The 19,764-nt window shown below is 40.4% G+C and overlaps 1 protein-coding gene across 1 annotated transcript in view; it reads right to left on the bottom strand.

Annotated features, from left to right (window-relative positions):
• ESR2 (estrogen receptor 2) overlaps positions 1 to 19,764 on the bottom strand; it is a 60,381-nt gene that overhangs the window by 6,897 nt on the left and 33,720 nt on the right. Inside the window, exons 5-6 of the mRNA XM_063290435.1 lie at positions 15,744 to 15,882; positions 14,842 to 14,975 (exon numbers count right to left, since the gene is read on the bottom strand). Coding sequence (XP_063146505.1) covers positions 14,842 to 14,975; positions 15,744 to 15,882 — 273 coding nt within the window. The remainder of the gene's footprint in view (positions 1 to 14,841; positions 14,976 to 15,743; positions 15,883 to 19,764) is intronic.

The following is a 19,764-nucleotide window of genomic DNA, read 5'->3' as shown; positions in this document are numbered from 1 at the left end:
TAATAATGGTTTAGGATCTACAATAAACATCATTCCAAACCTACTACAGCTCTAATAATGTTCACGATAGCATAGCATATTTGGATATCTGGTCAAACAGACGTCCACAGATTTGGTACCCTGCAAATATAATTATTTTGGTCATTCTATGAAGTCAGCACTGGAAATTTTGAAATGGACCCTTTAAGCTGTTCCTAAGCCTCAGAAATGTCAGGTATTTTTCCATAGTGCAAGACACTTTTAGAGAGTCAACACCAGTAAAGTAAGTCTTTCCTTACTTAGAAAGTTATTTGGTGCAGAGTTAACAGCACTGCATTTATGTGGATTTTGAGATCACCACAATCTGTTATTGAACATAAAAATCTGCTTTATATCAGGTAAGCTACGTGATGAGTCTATCCAACCCAGTGTTGTCTATGCTAACTGGCAGTGACTCTTTAGGGTCTAAAAGTCTTTTTCAGAACCATTTGTTATCTGATCCTCCAAATTGGAGATGCTAGGAATTGAACCTGGGACTTCTGTATTCAAATGCATGTATTTGGCTACATCATATAATGGGATTCAAATGGGAGAACAAATGATAGTGTTACTATTTTAAACAGCAGCATCCATGTTTATCAAAATAAATATAAAAAGAAATATTGCAAGTAATGTTGAACAAATCTTTTTTGGGCTTTATGCCATATATGTATTAGACAAAGCCATTAAACCTTGCTGAGAATAGACAGCCAAGGCACCCCTGTTAACCTTGAACGAAAAGATAATCCAATGTCCATTCTGAGGCAGTAGCTGTACTAGAGAACTTTCACATTGCCAAGAACTCTTTCTCAAACAAAAATCCAGAGGGAAAAAAAAGGGGAGGGGGAGTAGCAGGAAAAAAAGGTGGTTTGTTTTTAACCTATGTTTCTACCTAACTGCAGTAACAGACCAAATATATGAAAATTGCAAACATGCACACTGGATCTTATCAGGCACCAAATGTACCTGAACAAAGTTTTCCTGACAAATAGAAACAGTTCCCTCCCATAGTTTTCCTCAAACATCCTCTTGGGCCATAATACTGCACAACTGGAACCAAAGAAGTAGCTGAAAGGTGATGTGAAATGTCATGTACAAAGCTCCTAACTTTTTCAGCTGTGCATTGTAAGCTATGCCTTTGAGAGTAAGCCATTAAGTAGTTCAGGAAAATCTCAATTTAAGAGACTAATTGGAGGGAGGGGGTTCTGATATTCCCAATTGTCTATCAAATACAAAATACATAATTTGCATCAGTTTACATAATTCTGCATAATAATGTGAATTGCATTGTTTTATGATGATGTCATTACACAAAGGACATGAATTGCCAGAGATTAATTTAAATTTAACTTTCTTATGTGGATTGCTTCAGATGCAAGAGAATGTCCATCATTTTGGGGGGATGACTGGACAGAGATCTGGCCCACTGCATGCAAAGTCCACTAAACGGGGGTCCGTGAAATCAGAGGTAATAGTTACCAGACCCTTCCAAACTCCCTTGTTCACTCCTGCCCAGCAAACAAGTGAAATAAACCAATTTCTTTCTGGTTAGCTGGCAACCCTAGTCACATAAACACAGATGAGTTGGGTGGGCTGCTTTTTGATGCGCTGATAGCTGAGACGCTTGCCCTTTCCAGGGTGAAAAATGAGAACCAATAAGAATAAAGAAACAGGCAACAGAATGACCTCAGCCACTGCAATTTATAGGTATCACTTTAGGAGTCAGCTCTACAGAGCTTAGCATGGGATGGCAGATTGGCAGTTCTCCAGGCAAGTAAAATGAGGTGTCAAGTGTTTGGCTTGTTTAGTAGCTGTGAGGTCAGTTAGACCTGCGTTGGACTTCAGACACTGTGATGCAAAGGTGGAGAAGTTATCTAAAGCTATTCAAGACAGGAATTGGCTCGCAGCTCTGCATTTGCTAGGCAAGTCAATTTATTGATATATCTTTGTATCCTTCAGTCTCTCTTTCACACACATACAGATACAGCAAGCCCAGAAGCTATTTACCAGTTGAACTGTTCTGCGTTCAAATCAGTTTAATGCTCATGCCCATGTATTTATAAGGAGGTTTACAGTGCAGGAGAGGGAAATGTACTACATATATACACCTTGATTGCTAAGAGACTTCTTAGAGATTCAATGGTTAGAGACATGGAAAAAGCAACTGAAACCTAAAGAATGCCAGGCTCAGAGACTAACAGGAACAAGTTTCTAATCCCTCATTGCTAAAACAAACAAAAAGAATAATGAGGCATCTCAAAGACTAATGAACCTGTTACTGTGTAAACCTCTATGAAAATGTACACAAGAATCAATTTATTGGCCATTAGAATGCCCCTAAATGCTCTCTTGTTTTAACAGCATGTTAAATTGGTGCTGTTAGGTGTATTTATTGAACTCAGCGATTCATGAGGTAAATGTACCTCAACTTTCCACATTCTTTTTAGTGGTTATATTTATGCTATATCTAGGGAGTTAATAGGTAACATTCCATGCCTTTAACAGTCAGAATTCAGCACAATGCTTTCTCCATTACCTTCTTGTTTGTGTGCCTCGTAGAGCTGTTTATATAAAGGTGAGCCATGTTTTAGTATCCAGAAATTGCATTAATTTTAGTATTATTTTCAGTAGCTAAGACAGGTGAAAAACTACACGTAGGTATCTAACTAGCACTTTGAATTGCACTGAGAAGCTGACTGGCAGCCAGTGCAACTCCCAGAGTAAAGTGTCACATAGGCAAATCAAGATGCACCCAACACTATGCAGGCTGCTGTGTACCGAACCAGTTTAAGCTTCTGAATGGCTTTCAAGGACAGCCCCCTGTGCAGCAAAGTGGAACAGTCCAATGATAAGGTGACAAAAACATGAGTGGCAATGTAAAATAACTCACGTTCCAAGAAAGTTTGCAACTGGCACACAAGATCTGCTCCTCAGGAAGGGGCTGCAAGTCCAGGGGAATCCTCAGATTGCCAACTAGCTATGTACAGGAGAGCTTGAACCCTTCCAGAACTATAGATGAACCACCTCTGGAGTTGGAACGCCTTCATACCCACAGCCACTCCACTGAAGATTCAGCCTAAGTCTGTTCCTCCTTATACAGATCCTAACAACCACAGACATTAAGTCAACATCTCTACCACATTATCTGATTGGCCTGGGGTGGAAAGATAAAGCTGGTATCATCAGCATAATGGGGATATCTTATCACATGCTGATGAATTACCTGACCCAACAGTTTCATGTAGATATTAAATAGTAAGGGAAAAAAGGGAAAGTCCTGCAACTGAGTAACCATGGATTCAACTTCTCCCATTCCATTAATTGGAACTGACCATTCAAGGAGGAGGATTAACACAAAATGGTGCTTTACAGAATGACACCCTTGTTGATGGCATTAAAAGCTGCTGACAGTTCAAGCAATTCTTATGCCAGTCTTGCCAGAGGTCATCAAACAGAGTAACTAATATGACACTGGTCCTGTCTCCAGGCTTGAATCTTGATTGATAGGAATCTAGATAATCTTTTTTTTCCAGAAGTCTTTGTAGTGGAGAGCCCACAACTTTTTCCACCACTTTCCTAAAAAATGAAGGCTGAATACTGGAAAATAAATGTCCAGGATAACTGGGTTGAGAGATGGCTTCTTGACAAGGGGATGCAGCTGATCTTCTTGCATACCTCTGTCAAGAATGTATTCACTACCGCTTGTCCCCAGTCTCCTGCTACCACGTTGGCCACTTTAACTAGCCATGTGGGACAGGAATCCAGTCCACAGGCAAAGTAAATTTACCTCTCCCTGCACCAGAAGCCTGGAGGACTCCTCCACCAGCCCTGCAATGAGGTCCAACAGTTCAGGTGGGAATGCAGCTGTGCAGCAGGGAGGACAGTACAACAGCAGCACTCCCAGCTAATCCCTATGGTACAACTTCACATATAAGGCCTCACACCCAGTCATCTGTGGAATAGCATCTCTGGTCCCCTGCAGGGTCTTCTGGATGATAATCACCACTCCACTCTCTCTACCCTGAATTATCACTGGTGGGGCACCCCCTCTCCCCTTTGCCTATCCCACATAAATTCTGGCAAAACACTGACATTTCAGGAGATTTCACAAATTCATGAGCTTTCAATCATTTAACATTTTTTCTATTACATTTAATATATTTTTAGGATTTTGTGGATGCTGCTGTGAGAGTGTGTTATGCATACAATGGCATCTGTAGGCACTGTAAATGACACTATGCTCAGTCTAGCCAAAAGTCTAGCTGTTTATTTCATGCTAAGAATTAGCAGGATATCACACTTCCAAAGTCTACCAAATTGCTGCTGAATGTCAGCAGCATGTTCTGGGAGACTTCGAATCTTTCAAAAAGATGGGTGAGTGGCCACATGTGGCTCACAAAATACAATTACCTATTCCTCTTTTGAGGTCATATAGATTAGGGTGTGGGGTGGGAAAGGGGTAAGAAGGAGATCCCTAAGTTATTTATCAACACACACTTCTTTTATTCTTGGTAACAAGATCTGAGAGATTTAATTCTTTTAAAAAATCCAATACAAATTAATATCAATAATCCTACAGTTGTATAAATTTAAGTCATGTTTACATTTTATTGATTTCTGATAAGTTATTTTCTCTTATAAAGAACAGTAGAACAAGTATCATAAAATATAACTATTTGATTTAGGAGTCATAATGATAGTTGCGCTACCCTCATTGATAAAGAATCTAGAAGACAAGCCATATGACCAGAAGATCAATCTGTTAAAGAACACATAGCAGTCATAAATAAATTTATTTATTAGGAGATGTAAAATCTTGGGAGAAAAAAGACCAGATTGAAAAGTAAGGCAATTTGTAGCTGATCAACCAATCAGCCAGCCAGATATTTCAACCTGGTACCCTGTCCAGAAGTCTTGGGACTTTAAGTCACAGAATTCCTACTGTGTGTGACAATTAATCAGAATGGCTGGGAATTCTGCCTTACTCCTCATTTTCCAACTTTATTTTGTTCAGCCCAGTTCAGGGTTGTCCTGAAACAGAACTTTGGTAGCTTGCTGATATGCCACCAAGGTGAACAGAAGGTTTTTTAGGCTTCTCTGCATTTGTTAACAGTTTCAAAAAATTCAACTACCTTTGCAGCTGTTCCCATCAGAAGGAATATTTTACAAACCGCCCTCCCAAAATGCACAAATATATGGATTGTGTGTATATAGGGAAGAGGAATGCTAGAAACAGTTATGCTTCTATTCTTCGAAAGAGAATAGAAAAGCTATTCTTGAAAAGACAGAGCAATGGCAGATATTGGTGGGTAGGGTAACAAACACAGTTATTAAGGAAGTGAGCACTGATTGGCTGCTTCATACCAATGTCCATCTATTTCCCTTCTTCAGAATCCCTGGAAAAACCAGTTCATCTTGCAAAATATTGTGTGCAGTTTGAGAGACAATAGGGAAGTAAACAATCATGAGACTAAGCCAGGAAGGCAAGCAATCTTGAAGTCAGCAAAGCAGCATTTATTTGCAGTTCATAAAAGCCAACATATGGAAAGGCTTTAAGAATATACAACTGTGCTTGCTTATATTCGGCTTATATTCATTTTGTCCCTCTCATTATTTCCTTCGCAGTGAAGTTGGTTATTCAACCTTTTCTTTGCCCATTCCATTGTCCCTCCATCAACACTGAAATGCCCCAGACAAACTGCCTTAGAGCAAAACAAAAATAGTTTACAACATCCTAAAAACACTAAGGACTATTATTTTGAGTTAAATTGTTGTTGTTGTTTATTCATTCAGTCGCTTCCGACTCTTTGTGACTTCATGGACCAGCCCACGCCAGAGCTTCCTGTCGGTCGTCAACACCCCCAGCTCCCCCAGGGACAAGTCCGTCACCTCTAGAATATCATCCATCCACCTTGCCCTTGGTCGGCCCCTCTTCCTTTTGCCCTCCACTCTCCCTAGCATCAGCATCTTCTCCAGGGTGTCCTGTCTTCTCATTATATGGCCAAAGTATTTCAGTTTGGCCTTTAATATCATTCCCTCCAGTGAGCAGTCTGGCTTGATTTCCTGGAGGATGGACTGGTTTGATCTTCTGGCAGTCCAAGTCACTCTCAGAATTTTCCTCCAACACCACAGTTCAAAAGCATCTATCTTCCTTCGCTCAGCCTTCCTTATGGTCCAGCTCTCGCAGCCATATGTTACTACGGGGAACACCATTGCTTTAACTGTGCGGACCTTTGTTGTCAGTGTGATGTCTCTGCTCTTAACTATTTTATCGAGATTGGTCATTGCTTTTCTCCCAAGGACTAAACGTCTTCAGATTTCCTGACTGCAGTCAGCATCTGCAGTAATCTTCGCACCTAGAAATACGAAGTCTTTCACTGCCTCTACATTTTCTCCCTCTATTTGCCAGTTATCAATCAAGCTGGTTGCCATAATCCTGGTTTTTTTGAGGTTTAGCTGCAAGCCAGCTTTTGCACTTTCTTCTTTCACCTTCATCATAAGGCTCCTCAGTTCCTCTTCGCTTTCAGCCATCAAAGTGGTATCATCTGCATATCTGAGATTGTTAATGTTTCTTCCAGCGATTTTAACTCCAGCCTTGGATTCCTCAAGCCCAGCACGTCGCATGATGTGTTCTGCATACAAGTTGAATAGGTAGGGTAAGAGTATACAGCCCTGCCGTACTCCTTTCCCAATCTTAAACCAGTCCGTTGTTCCGTGGTCTGTTCTTACCGTTGCTACTTGGTCGTTATACAGATTCCTCAGGAGGCATACAAGATGACTTGGTATCTCCATACCACTAAGAACTTGCCACAATTTGTTATGGTCCACACAGTCAAAGGCTTTAGAATAGTCAATAAAACAGAAATAGATGTTTTTCTGAAACTCCCTGGCTTTTTCCATTATCCAGCGGATATTCCTCTGCCTTTTCTAAACCCAGCTTGTACATCTGGCAATTCTCACTCCATGAATTGCTGAAGTCTACCTTGCAGGATCTTGAGCATTACCTTGCTGGCATGTGAAATGAGTGCCACTGTTCGATAGTTTGAACATTCTTCAGTGTTTCCCTTTTTTGGTATGGGGATCTAAGTTGATTTTTTCCAGTCTGATGTCCATTCTTGTGTTTTCCAAATTTGCTGGCATATAGCATGCATTACCTTGACAGCATAATCTCGCAAGATTTTGAACAGTTCATCTGGGATGCTGTCGTCTCCTGTTGCCTTGTTATTAGCAATGCTTCTTAAGGCCCATTCAACCTCACTCTTCAGTGAGCTCTAGCTCCCTGACCACACCATCAAAGCTATCCCCAATATTGTTATCTTTCTTATACAGGTCTTCTGTATATTCTTGCCACCTTTTCTTGATCTCTTCTTCTTCTGTTAGGTCCTTGCCATCTTTGTTTTTGATCATACCCATTTTGGCCTGGAATTTACCTCCAATGTTTCTAATTTTCTGGAAGAGGTCTCTTGTCCTTCCTATTCTATTGTCTTCTTCCACTTCTGTGCATTGCTTGTTTAAAAATAATTCCTTATCTCTTCTGGCTAGCCTCTGGAATTTTGCATTTAATTGGGCATATCTCTCCCTATCACTGTTGCCTTTTGCTTTCCTTCTTTCTTGGGCTACTTCTAGTGTCTCAGCAGACAGCCATTTTGCCTTCTTGGTTTTCTTTCTTTGGGATGTATTTTGTTGCCGCCTCCTGAACAATGTTGCGAACTTCTGTCCATAGTTCTTCCGGGACCCTATCTACTAAGTCCAGTCCCTTAAATCGATTCTTCACCTCCACTGCATATTCCTTAGGAATATTAGTGAGCTCATATCTAGCTGATCTGTGGGTCTTCCCTAATCTCTTTAGTCTGATCCTAAATTGTGCAAGAAGAAGTTCGTGATCGGAACTACAGTCAGCTCCAGGTCTTGTTTTTACCAAATGAATAGATGTCCGCCACCTTTGGCTGCAAAGGATGTAGTCAGTCTGATTTCAGTGTTATCCATCTGGTGAAGTCCATGTATAAAGCCATCTGTTAGGTTGTTGGAAGAGAGTGTTTGTTATGCACGGTGAGTTGTCTTGGCAAAATTCTATCAGCCTGTGTCCTGCTTCGTTTTGTTCTCCCAGACCATGCTTACCTGTAATTCCAGGTGTCATTTGACTGCGCACCTTAGCATTCCAGTCTCCTGTGATGAAAATAATATCTCTTTTAGGTGTGTTGTCCAGTAGGTGCTGCAGATCCTCATAGAACTGCTCTACTTCAGCTTCTTCAGCATCTGTGGTTGGGGCGTATATTTGGATCACTGTGATGTTAGATGGCTTGCCCTAAATTCAGATTGAGATCATTCTATCATTTTTTGGATTGTATCCAAGCACTGCTTTAGCCACTTTACTATTAATTATGAAAGCTACTCCATTTCTTCTGTGGTTCTCTTGTCCACAGTAGTAGATCTGGTGGTCATTTGATGTGAAGTGGCCCATTCCAGTCCATTTCAGTTCACCGACGCCCAAAATGTCTATCTTTAATCTTGACATCTCACCAATAACCACATCCAATTTGCCCTGGCTCATAGATCTTACATTCCAGGTTCCAATGGTGTGTTGATCCTTAGAACATCGGATTCGCCATTCACCACCGTTCACCACCAGCACCGTCGGCTGCTAGCCATCCTTTCGGCTTTGAGCTAGCTGCGTCATCACGTCTGGGGCTAGCTGAACTCATCCTCTGTTCCTCCCCAGTAGCATTTTGACCATCTTCCGACCTGGGAGTCTCATCTTCCGATGGTATACTGACATATCTCTGGTTGTACTGATCCACTTAGTTTTCACGGCGAGAATACTGGGGTGGGTTGCCATTACCTTCCCCAGGGATCGCATTTAGTCTGACCTCTCTGACATGATCTTCCCGTCTTGGGTGGCCCTTCATGGTTTAGCTCATGGCATCACTGAGGTGCTCAAGCTCCAGCACCACGACAAGATAACGATGCTTTGCTGAAGTTGAGTTAAATTAGCTGAAGCTAATTAGCTCAATTAACCAAGCAGTTGTTAAGAAAATGTCTCTTCTCTGAAAATACCAATACTCAATGTGTGTTTTAAATAGAAAAACAGTGGCTGACTTGACTGTCTCATTCAGGATAATGCAGTGATTAATTATAAGAGTAAATCTAAAGAAACATCATATTCACAATTCAGGCAAAATTTTAAAAGGTTTTTAAATTCACCTGCTTTCAATGAGAACTACTTAAAGATTCCTGAAATACATGTGTTTAGAGGGTTACATTTCATATTTTAAACTTGAATACAAATAAGTTTTCAAAGCTTTTGGAAATATTTCTACCAGATAGGCACTTGAGTTTATTATGATGATTATAGTCGCTTAAGCACAACATATAACCCTCACTGATTCATATGCTCAGAGGGTGGTAAAGGAGGCCCCTCCTCTCCAATACAACTGATACTGGTAAGAGTCCTCTATTGCTTTTGATAATGGAAGAGAGACAGCTCATGTGTACATGCACACACACACACTTCCTACTAGGGAATGAGATGGTTTCACCACCAATCTCTTTTTTAAATTATATTCAAAAGACAACCTCAAAAAAATATTTTTGTAGCTTTGGGAAATGGAAGATGTTAATCTGCTAAGATGGGTAACTTCCTTTTGTGACAGAGAATTATCTCACACCAGGAAGGAGGCTTCTGTTGTCTCAGGTAAAAACTGAGTAGTCATGTGACAACAGGGGACACTGATTCGAAAGGGAGAAATATGTCTTAACAACCTCACTTCTTTAATGAAAGAAGTGGTCTGCTCAGCTTGATCATCTGGTCCTATATCTGGGAGTCAATCAGAGGAATAGCCCCCAGAGGAGCCCAAACTTGGGTGAGGAGGAGGAGGAGGAGGAGGAGGAATTCTTCACTGGTAATATTCCCTGCAACTGTTATTAAGAGGAATGCCACCCTCAAATGCGGTAGTTCAGTTACTCTCTCCCATATCCAATACTAGACCTCTTTTGGAGCATGGCTTCGCAGCTCTTTCAGTTACAGAAGTATCAGATATTTCCTGAGTCCATCTGCACAAGAGAGCATTGACCTACCCATATGCACCCAAGCTCTCCCAAAATCCACTCCCACCAAAGAACTTAGCTTATTTCTCCACAGGAAGGAGTAATTCCCCACTTGTTTCAGGATGGTGGTCCTCAACTATGGCAGTAGAACACTTTGACTTGCGTGCTTGCTTTTCCCCTAAATCTTTATTTTGCACTGCTGAAAAGTGATGGTGGCAGACTCTGTGTGTTTAGTCATCAGGTCCTCTGGTCTAGATACTGATCAGGTTTTCTGTGGATCTTTTGCCCCTCCCTCCCAGCAAGGCCTCCTCAATACCATGCTTCAGAAGTTGGGGGTTGCCTTGTGGTATTTGTACTCTGTGTAAGGGTTGAGCTCAGGGGGATTGGTTGGTGATTGGAGCATTCCTCAGTGGTGCTGATTAATTGGTTGCTGGGAATGGTGGTGTCTCTATTTTGATCAGTTTGCCTTGTCTGTGTGCTGGCGTGGCTTTGATCAGACACCTGCCTAGGTGGTAGATCATATCCAGCTGCATTATAGTGTTGGTGGCCCGTTGATTTGAGTGCCAGGTTTCTAGGAGTTCTCTGGTTCTCCTGCTGTCTATGTGACCTGTTATTTCCATGTCCTCTCAATCAAATGTGTGACCTGCTGTGAGGATCTCGATCTTAAGATCTAAATCCAGAAACTCACGACACAAGCCACAATGGAAATGCAAAGTTCTTTATTAGATCTGTATCTCACTCCCTTAAAGCCATGACTGGGTTCTACTTCCTCCCACCTCCCTCTTTAAGCATCCCACCTTTTCTTTGTCCCACCCCTTCCTCTTGGTGCTCTTGATGACTTTCTCCTGCGTTGGCAGTTTGTGTGGTGGTGGCTTCTTGGGCCCTCAGTTGTGAGTGGGATCATTGCTAGCTGTTCTCTTCTCGTCCCTTGCCCCTCCTCTGTTTCTCCTCTGTCCTTCATTCCCACTGATGTGTAAGGGTGGAGCACCCAGTCGCAATTAGATATTGCTTCTGGGTTCTCCATCCTTACACCTGCATTGAGGACACGGGAGGCTGTTAAGTATTTGTGATCCTGATTCCTTATAGTAATTATGTGTTCTCAAATTCTTTGACACAAAGGGCACCCTGTTAGACCTGCATAGTGCTGGTTGCAGTTCCAGCAATTAATTTTCTATACAATGTTAGTTCTGTCTTGGTGAGGTGTGCACAGAATTCTCTGTAGGGTTTGTATAGGTTTGTGAGCCGCTGTGATTTGCTGGTGTGTTTTGCTGTATTTTTGATGTATGGAAGTATTATTTTAGTAGTTCTTGGAGCATCTTTCTGTTCTCTGTTTTGTTTCCTAGCACATTTTTTAATGAAAGGGGTGGTGGTGGTTCTTCTTAAATATATTTTGAAGGTAACTAAGTTGTTTTTCTGAGTGTTGGTGAGCTGCAATGTGTTTTTGCTATGTTGATGAGCTGATCTTTTGTGTTGTGGGGTGGTTGCTTTGGAAATTTAAGATCTGGTCAGTGTGTGTTCGTTTTCTATAATCTTAGGTTTGCCATTGTTCTGCTTGGTGATGAGGATGTCAAGGAATGGGAGTTTATTTTCTTTCTCAGTATCTATGGTAAAGTTGATCCCTGGGCATGTGGAATTAAGCATTTGACGTGTGTTTTCAATTTCATTTTCTTTGGGGATGACATATGTGTCATCAACATATCTGATTCATGTTTTGGAATGCAGTGCTTTCTAGGTGTTGCATGACTTCTTCTGCTATGGATTCTGAAATGGGGAACCCAAAGGTTACCCTGTGATCTGTTTGCATATGCAGTTGTTAAATTGGAAATAGGTGCTGAGGTTGAGGATTAATAATTCCATGGGGTTGGGAATTGAGGTTTTGGTCTGTTGTTTCCATATTTTGTTCAGGCACTGCAGTTAGTGGAAAATTTCTTTCATGAGATCAGGTTTATGGAAGTGAATAGTGCAGTAACATCAGAGCATAACATGATTTCATCTTTCTCTATGCTAATGTTCTTAATCTTGTTCAAAAACTGGATGAGTGATGTGATGGATTGTTCTGCTTCTTGTACTGTATGATGTAGTATCTTGTGGAGTTCTTTAGAAATCCCATACATTGGGATGTTGGGAAGTGAAACAGTAAGGAGCAGGGGGATGCCTTTCTAATATATTTTGGAACATCTATAGAACATACTTACCCTGAGGTTTCTGGATCTCATTTTTTGTAGTTTGGGGGAGATGATTTGCTGTTCTTTGAAGAAGTTCAGGGATCTTCCAGGTGGGGAAAATGGCAGAGTGACACTGTCTAGGTGGTAGATCATATCCAGCTGCATTATAGTGTTGGTGGCCCATTGATTTGAGTGCCAGGTTTCTAGGAGTTCTCTGGTTCTCCTGCTGTTTATGTGACCTGTTATTTCCGTGTCCTCTCAGTCAAATGTGTGACCTGCTGTGAGGATCTCGATCTTAAGATCTAAATCCAGAAACTCATGACACAAGCCACAATGGAAATGCGAAGTTCTTTATTAGATCTGTATCTCACTCCCTTAAAGCCACGACTGGGTCCTACTTCCTCCCACTTCCCTCTTTAAGCATCCCACCTTTTCTTTGTCCCACCCCTTCCTCTTGGTGCTCTTGATGACTTTCTCCTGCGTTGGCAGTTTGTGTGGTGGTGGCTTCTTGGGCCTTCAGTTGTGAGTGGGATCGTTGCTAGCTGTTCTCTTCTCTGAAGACCGGGGACAGCACTGAGGTGGAAAACTGCAACTGGGCAGTGAACCTGGATCAGTGGAGCTTCTCCAGACAAGGAGAAGCCAAAGAGATTGCCCGCTTGTGCTCCAGAAGACAGGCACCTCATGAATGGAATGCCAGGAGCCAAGGAAGAAAGATCAAGCTCACAGCCTCAAGCGGAGCCTGTAAAGGACACTGGGTCTGCCCAAACTCCATTTTCTAAAACACATTTGCATTACAATTAATTAAAAGCTATAGAGATTGTCAGAGCAGCAGAGTAGCTAGACTTCCTGGTGAGTGTTCCTACAACTTGGGGCATGAATAAAGGGAAATTGAAAGAAATAAGTACAAGGATTTAAAAATAATCTACAGCTAAAAGCTTGCTAAGAGTTTGGACTATGAAAATTTAAAACAGATAAAGGGGTTAGCTAAATTTGGACTTTGCTTATTTTAAAGCATTTTCAATTTAATTAAGAAGAGGTTCAGGAGGCAGTTATTAATTTTTCTGTGTAGTTTGGGATGGGTTATTTCAAATCTCTTGGTATATAGTTGTACAGTATCACTATGTTTCTGTTTTGTAGAAGTAGTCTTTTTTTGTGGGTTCATCCTGTGGTTCATCCTGCCTCTGCTGGCAGGATAATGATGCTAGGGTCCACTCTTTTCTTGCCTGCTGGTTCATAGGTGAGTAATTTGAGGTAGTTTGGGAATGATGTTGAATCTTATGTCTTCTTGTTTTTCCTGGGAAAGTCCTGAGATTTGGAGGGCAGTTTCTAGTTTGCTAGGAAGTGTGGGATATCTGCATTTCCAGGGTTGAAACTGAGTCCTTTTTCTAAGAAGCTGGTCTCTCCTGAAAAAAGTTTCTGTTGGAGAAGTTTATCGTTCTTATATTCTCTCAAGTTTGGAGTCTGGTCAGTTTCACCTCCAAGCTAATTGTCGGGGCAGTTGCTGCTCTGCAAATCAATGATTTCCAAGGTTTGGGGGGGGGGTTGAGTTGGGTTTCTGGCAGGATTCCTTGGAGGGTAAGCTTGCAGGAGCTAATATTCCTGTTGTATTTTTGTAACCAATTGTGAGTATCTTCGATTAAGCCTTGGGTCATCTTTTTGCTGCCTTTTTTTTTCTGCATTTGAAACAGTTTCACTGTTAATTGGAGATTTATATTTAATGCTATTAGATTGACTGTCTTTTCTAAGGCATTCATGCAGAAAGAAAATGTGTTCTTTTGTGATTTTGTGTCTTTTACAAGGCTTTCCCAAGCAAAGTGCATTATACCCGTGGTTCTTATGGATTTCTGGGACCAGAGGGAGCCCAGGTTTGCTATACATAATTGGTCGCTGCGTTCTCTGTGGTTCAAGAGGTACCAAGGTATTGATCAGATCTTCTGCAGATGTTTTGCCCCATCTCTCAGTGAAACTTCCTCATTACAATAATTGAGCAGTGGAGATTGCCTTGCGGTATTTGTAGCCTGTGTAAGAACTGAATTCAGGGGGGGTGGTTGGTGGTCGGAAGTCTCATTCGAGGCAGCCTGGCCACTATTTTGGAACTTTTACGGTGACCCCAGTGCTACTGACAAATACTGTCTTATTTTACCTAGTGCAGCATTTCTCCACCTTGGAGAATTTCTCCAGTGGCTGGCTGGGGAATTCTGGGAGTTGAAGTCCACACATCTTAAAGATGCCAAGGTGGAGGAACACTGACCTAGAGTATAGCAACTTAATTCCATAGAAACAACTGGGGAAACCACTGAATGATATAAGTAAAATAGGTGGAATAGCTTAAGTTACACACAGTTTTATAAAGAGGTCTTTTAAGAGTTACCTTTACAAACTAAAAACAGACGCACACACACAATCATGCAGAATGGTACAACAGAGTGACCTGTGTATTATTTCTGTGTATCAATCATAAAACCATTATAACATGAGGAAGGGAAAAGCACTTCGGATGTTTTTATTTCATTCACCTTAATAGCTCTTGTGTCCTTTGATATTTCTGCTACCACAACCCAACTTTTTGTCTCAATAATAAGCACAGCTTGACATGACTAAAACTTCTACTCACTGGAATTGAGAAGGATCATTGCCTTGACACAGAGATATTCTTTGTGCTGCAATTTCAGCTCTCGAAGCCTTGAAGTCGTTGCCAAGAGCATGTCAAAGATTTCCAAAATTCCTTCTACACATTTTCCCTCATCCCTAATTTGAAAACAGTCAGAGGATTACTTGACACACAAATCACGCTTTCCACCAAAATACTGCATTTTATTCCAACATATAGTCACATTTTGTCTCTGTTAATGCTATTCATATTTGTATGTATAGTGTATGTGTTTTAATCAGGAGGTTGAAATTGTAAACCTTCAACACAAAATTCTTATCCTTGTTTTATAAAATGTCATCATAACTTCCATACAAACTAGCTCATGATCACGTTCCTTTAGCTTTCTTGCTTTCGACAGTTTCTCTTTCTGTCTTGCTGCTCTGATGCTTGAAACGTCCTCCTAGAATATCTATATTTCGTTCAACCTGACATCCCATACATATTTCCAGAATGACCAAACATTCCAGCCTTGCTGTGACTAACAGTACCATAACTGCACCCCCTATACAGTTTCTTACAGCCTGAAAAAAAACAGTAATTATAAAAGATGGTTCGTGCCCATAAAAAGATTGCCCAGCCTAGCTTTAGATTACTGCAATGAACTTTCTGTCGCCTTCCTGTTAACTCCAACTGAAAATTCCTTGTGCAGGAATTGATGAAGCTTCTTTTAATATCATTGTCAGTAAATCTGCAGGAGGAGATGGGCAGGGTTGAACTGAATGTTAACCATGATAGTTCATGCTGGAGAAAATATTTGGGCCTTCCCGAATAGAGTAAAAAATTTTGCCTGTTTGTTAATGCATTACCATTCAAACCTTAACTTCCAAACATGCCCCTAAGTCCAACCACACTTATTTTCTCACCTGTCAAGCACAAGATCTGGTGCAAATATGAGCTTCCCTGGGTGATCAATGGATCTCCACATCAGACCGACCATTAACACTTCCAACCAACAGCTTTCCAAAAGCCTTACTTGATCATAAAGACTGAGCTCTATGAAGCCTTTAAAAGAAAGGGGAAAGGAAAGGGGAAAGTATAATTACACCATGAGTACACAAATACACACTCCATCCCTGTCTCCAGAACAATATAACTTCTTAGAAATTCAAAATTATTTCCTTGATTCACTTGAAATTTGAAAAACCATGACCTAAACTATTAAAAGTTTGTCCACTGTTTATTTTGAGTGATGGACCCTTCCTTCCTTCAACTACTATTTATACAGGGTGGTAGACACATGGATTTTGGCTTTATAAATGTGATTTATTAATAAAAAGACAAATAAATAAATTCTTGATGCCCACTGCAAAGGATTCTACCAGATATGTTAAGATTTTGTAAACACAACCGACCTGAAGAACAGAAGAGCAACTATAAACCAACCCAAATAAAAAGAGGCTCCACAGTCACCCTGTGCCCAAAGCCTGGCAGAACCACCAGGTCTTTAACAATTTCCTAAATGACATAATGGATCTCTGGGGGTTCCAGAGGATAAGGGTCCTGGGTCCCATAAGATGACACTGTTTAATTGATGGAATATATTTAATGTATGTATGTATGTATGTATGTATGTATATTATTAAGTCAATCTTCTATATACCTTAAAATGCTATGGTATTTATGGGGACAATGTAAGAAGAGAACCACAAAACTATAGTTGATCCTACCTCTATGACCTGAAAAGGGATTTGTCTGTTTTGCCTTCATTTCCTATTTGTTTTCCTACCTCTCAGCTGATGTCTCAATACTCCATATATTTTAGAATCCACATGAATCAGGTTCACCAGACTTTGGGGGAATTTTCAATACTCTCTTCTCCATTTAATTTGCAATCTTCTATGCTCTTCTGATGGTCCTATTTTACTTCCCGACTAATAAGCCCTTAGCTACCTGAGATCACCACTGAAGGGAATAGGTGGATGGTGATGGATAAATAAACCAGCTGCTTATCTGAAAGTACTTTGTCAGGAACAGGAGGAGTGTATGCATGTGATAAAATAATAAAACTATCCTTGTACTGTTGACACAGGATTAAATCAATCTGCAGACAATAAAGTCAACAAAGGCTCCCTTTTGCATAATGCTGCATTTCATCACATTTTTTAGGCCATGAAGAAAGACTGACATAAATAAAAGAAGGAGATACAGTGCCTAGAAAAATAAACCACATTACTGCAGTTCAGGAAAAGATCTTCCCAAATCTCAGCAGAACAGTACAAAACTCTGCTATATAAGCCTTTACCATTCATTCTCAAACCATCATCTGTTACACCATTAAATAGAGCCTCCTTATTAATATTAAGGAAATTCATGGATGGTGAACACCACGGATGATCTCCTGCACCCCAGGTCTGTGCCTAAAACCAGGAGCCATACAAATTAGTTAGAAACGAATCAGTTGCAATCCACTGTTCTAGCTGACACTAAAGCAAAGCCTTATGGGAGAATCAACCACTCACTTAAGAAGTAATCTTGGTAAAGATTAAAATGTTTGTTTTTTTAAGAGAAAGGGAGAAGGAAGAGAAGAAGTAAGCATTTATACGTAAGTATGTGTAATGAAACCCACCGCTCTCTTTCTTTAAAGAAAATCTGTTCTGGCAGGGAGTGATTCTTATTAAATGAGATGGCGGAAAGAAGATTTAAGCACTAAGAACACATCAGGATTTATTTGTTTGTTTATTTATCACTTCCATTAATTATTTATTGCTTTGTTGCTTTATTTACTGCTTACTTGCTAGCTTGCTTCAGTTTATATGTTGCTCCATTTCTGAAGGCTCAAAGTGGCTTTTGTTCTGCCTGTATTTCAAAGGGAACGAATCTAATCTACAGGTTTTGGCTAATGCATACATCAGACCACAATTATCTTTTACTGTAGATGTTCCCCAAATTTTACTGTGAAATTCCCAATTAATAAAAAATAAAGCATCAAAAGGCATATTAAATGCATATTTTAATATAAAAGGTATTTAGAAATGCCTTCTTACAAAAATATATATTTAAAATCTACTTGCATGAAACTAAATCAAAAAATATCTGTGAACTGCCCAGAGCCAGGCAGTGTCAAATTTTAATAAATAGATGAATACATACAGTATTTGTATACAGTAATTAGATCTTTTTTTCACGTACAGCCTTTTTAAACAGTCAGATTAATGGGGAAATGGGAAAGAATGGGTTAATAAATCATTGTAACTCCACTTGCACTTCCAGTGAGCATTAATCTGGAAAAAGGCTAATGTCCTTCCGGTTAAGCTTGGTAACTTCATGTGCATATAATCTTCTTTCCAAATGTATAGAAATAGTTTACCAATGTCTTCTTCTGGGATATATTTTCGAATCCTATCCAGCTACTAACCAAGTTCAAGTCTAACCTGCTTAACTTCTGAGCCCACATAAGGTTAGCCAGATTCTGGCCCCTGCTCAGAAAACCTCCTGTAAATAAGCATAGACCAAACTGCAAATGTTAAAGACTGATTTATGCATCCCTAGCAAACTATAGGGACGCGGTGGTGCTGCGGGTTAAACCGCTGAGCTGTCGATCGGAAGGTCGGCGGTTCGAAACCGCGCGGCGGGTTGAGCTCCCGTTGTTAATCCCAGCTCCTGCACACCAAGCAGTTCGAAAACATGCAAATGTGAGTAGATTAATTGGTACCGCTTCGGCGGGAAGGTAACGGCGTTCCGTGAGTCATGCTGGCCACATGACCCGGAAGTGTCCTATGGACAACGCCGGCTCCAAGGCTTTGAAACGGAGATGAGCACCGCCCCCTAGAGTCGGACTCGACTGGACTTTACGTCAAGGGAAACCTTTACCTTTACCTTTAGCAAACTATCATATTTTGCAATCTTACAGAAAGGGTAGTAGAGGAAGAGTGGGGAAGGGGGGGAGTTTATTCCTATATGACAAGTAACCCAGAACAGGCAAACAATGGCCCTTAGATATTATTGAATTCCTAGCAGGTTCAGATAGGACGGTCAATACCAGCAGGTCCTGGGAACTGTGGTTGTGGCAAAACATACTGTAGGTTTCCCATTCTTAAACTAATTTGTGTTTTTTCTTGCCGATTTTTACCATGTTGTATGGACAACAGCAAGAGATGTCAACTTGCCACACAGGCTAGGACACCAGGAAGTTGGTCCCCTCACTAAGACAGGAGTCACTGAATGGCAGCTGGAATCAAATCCAGGCTGATGATTGCCTATTTCTTTCTACAGGAAACAGCTAGGGGTTGTTTAGGGGTTGCTTTTTTTCTGGCATGGATTAACAAAAGGGGGACATATATGCATTAGTGGCATTGTATGAACTTTACAGACATGAATTATCCTAATTTCTGAAGTCAACAGGGAGGTGTACAGCTTATGACCCAAAGCTAGTTCATAGTCTTCCAAACCTTTGGGTGAAGCTCTCACAATATGCCAAAACATTATAAATTTTAACGAGATAAAAGATTTAAAGTACTAAATGTGTGGACAACGCCTATATTCTTGCAGTTAATTAAATTTAATTGATTTAATTTAATTTAAAGCCAACACCTTTGCCCTGGCACTGCATTCAAAGGTGAAATGCATTCTTTAGTTCTAAAAAGGTTATTTATCTCTATTTTGTAAGAACAATGTTGTGTGAACATTTATGCAGACTGAAAAAGTTTATGTTAATATCTACAGTACTAATATGTAAGCGTAATGATCACACTTCTATTCTGCCTTCCAACTTTCTCACACCACAGATGTATCCTACAATATAAATACAGAATGCCAATCTGATTACACAGATTGAATTTAGATAGTATTTTTCCTAGGAATCAGATTAATAGAGGAAAATAGACCACTCTGGATCCAAAGAAAACAATACTGATGAAGACAAATACTTGTAAAAAAAAAGGGGGG

Source organism: Candoia aspera, chromosome 1 (genome assembly GCF_035149785.1).
Source record: "Candoia aspera isolate rCanAsp1 chromosome 1, rCanAsp1.hap2, whole genome shotgun sequence".
In the NCBI taxonomy this organism is placed as follows: Eukaryota; Metazoa; Chordata; class Lepidosauria; order Squamata; family Boidae; genus Candoia; species Candoia aspera.
Note: the sequence above shows the minus strand (reverse complement) of the source record. Positions and strands in the feature narration are given on the sequence as shown.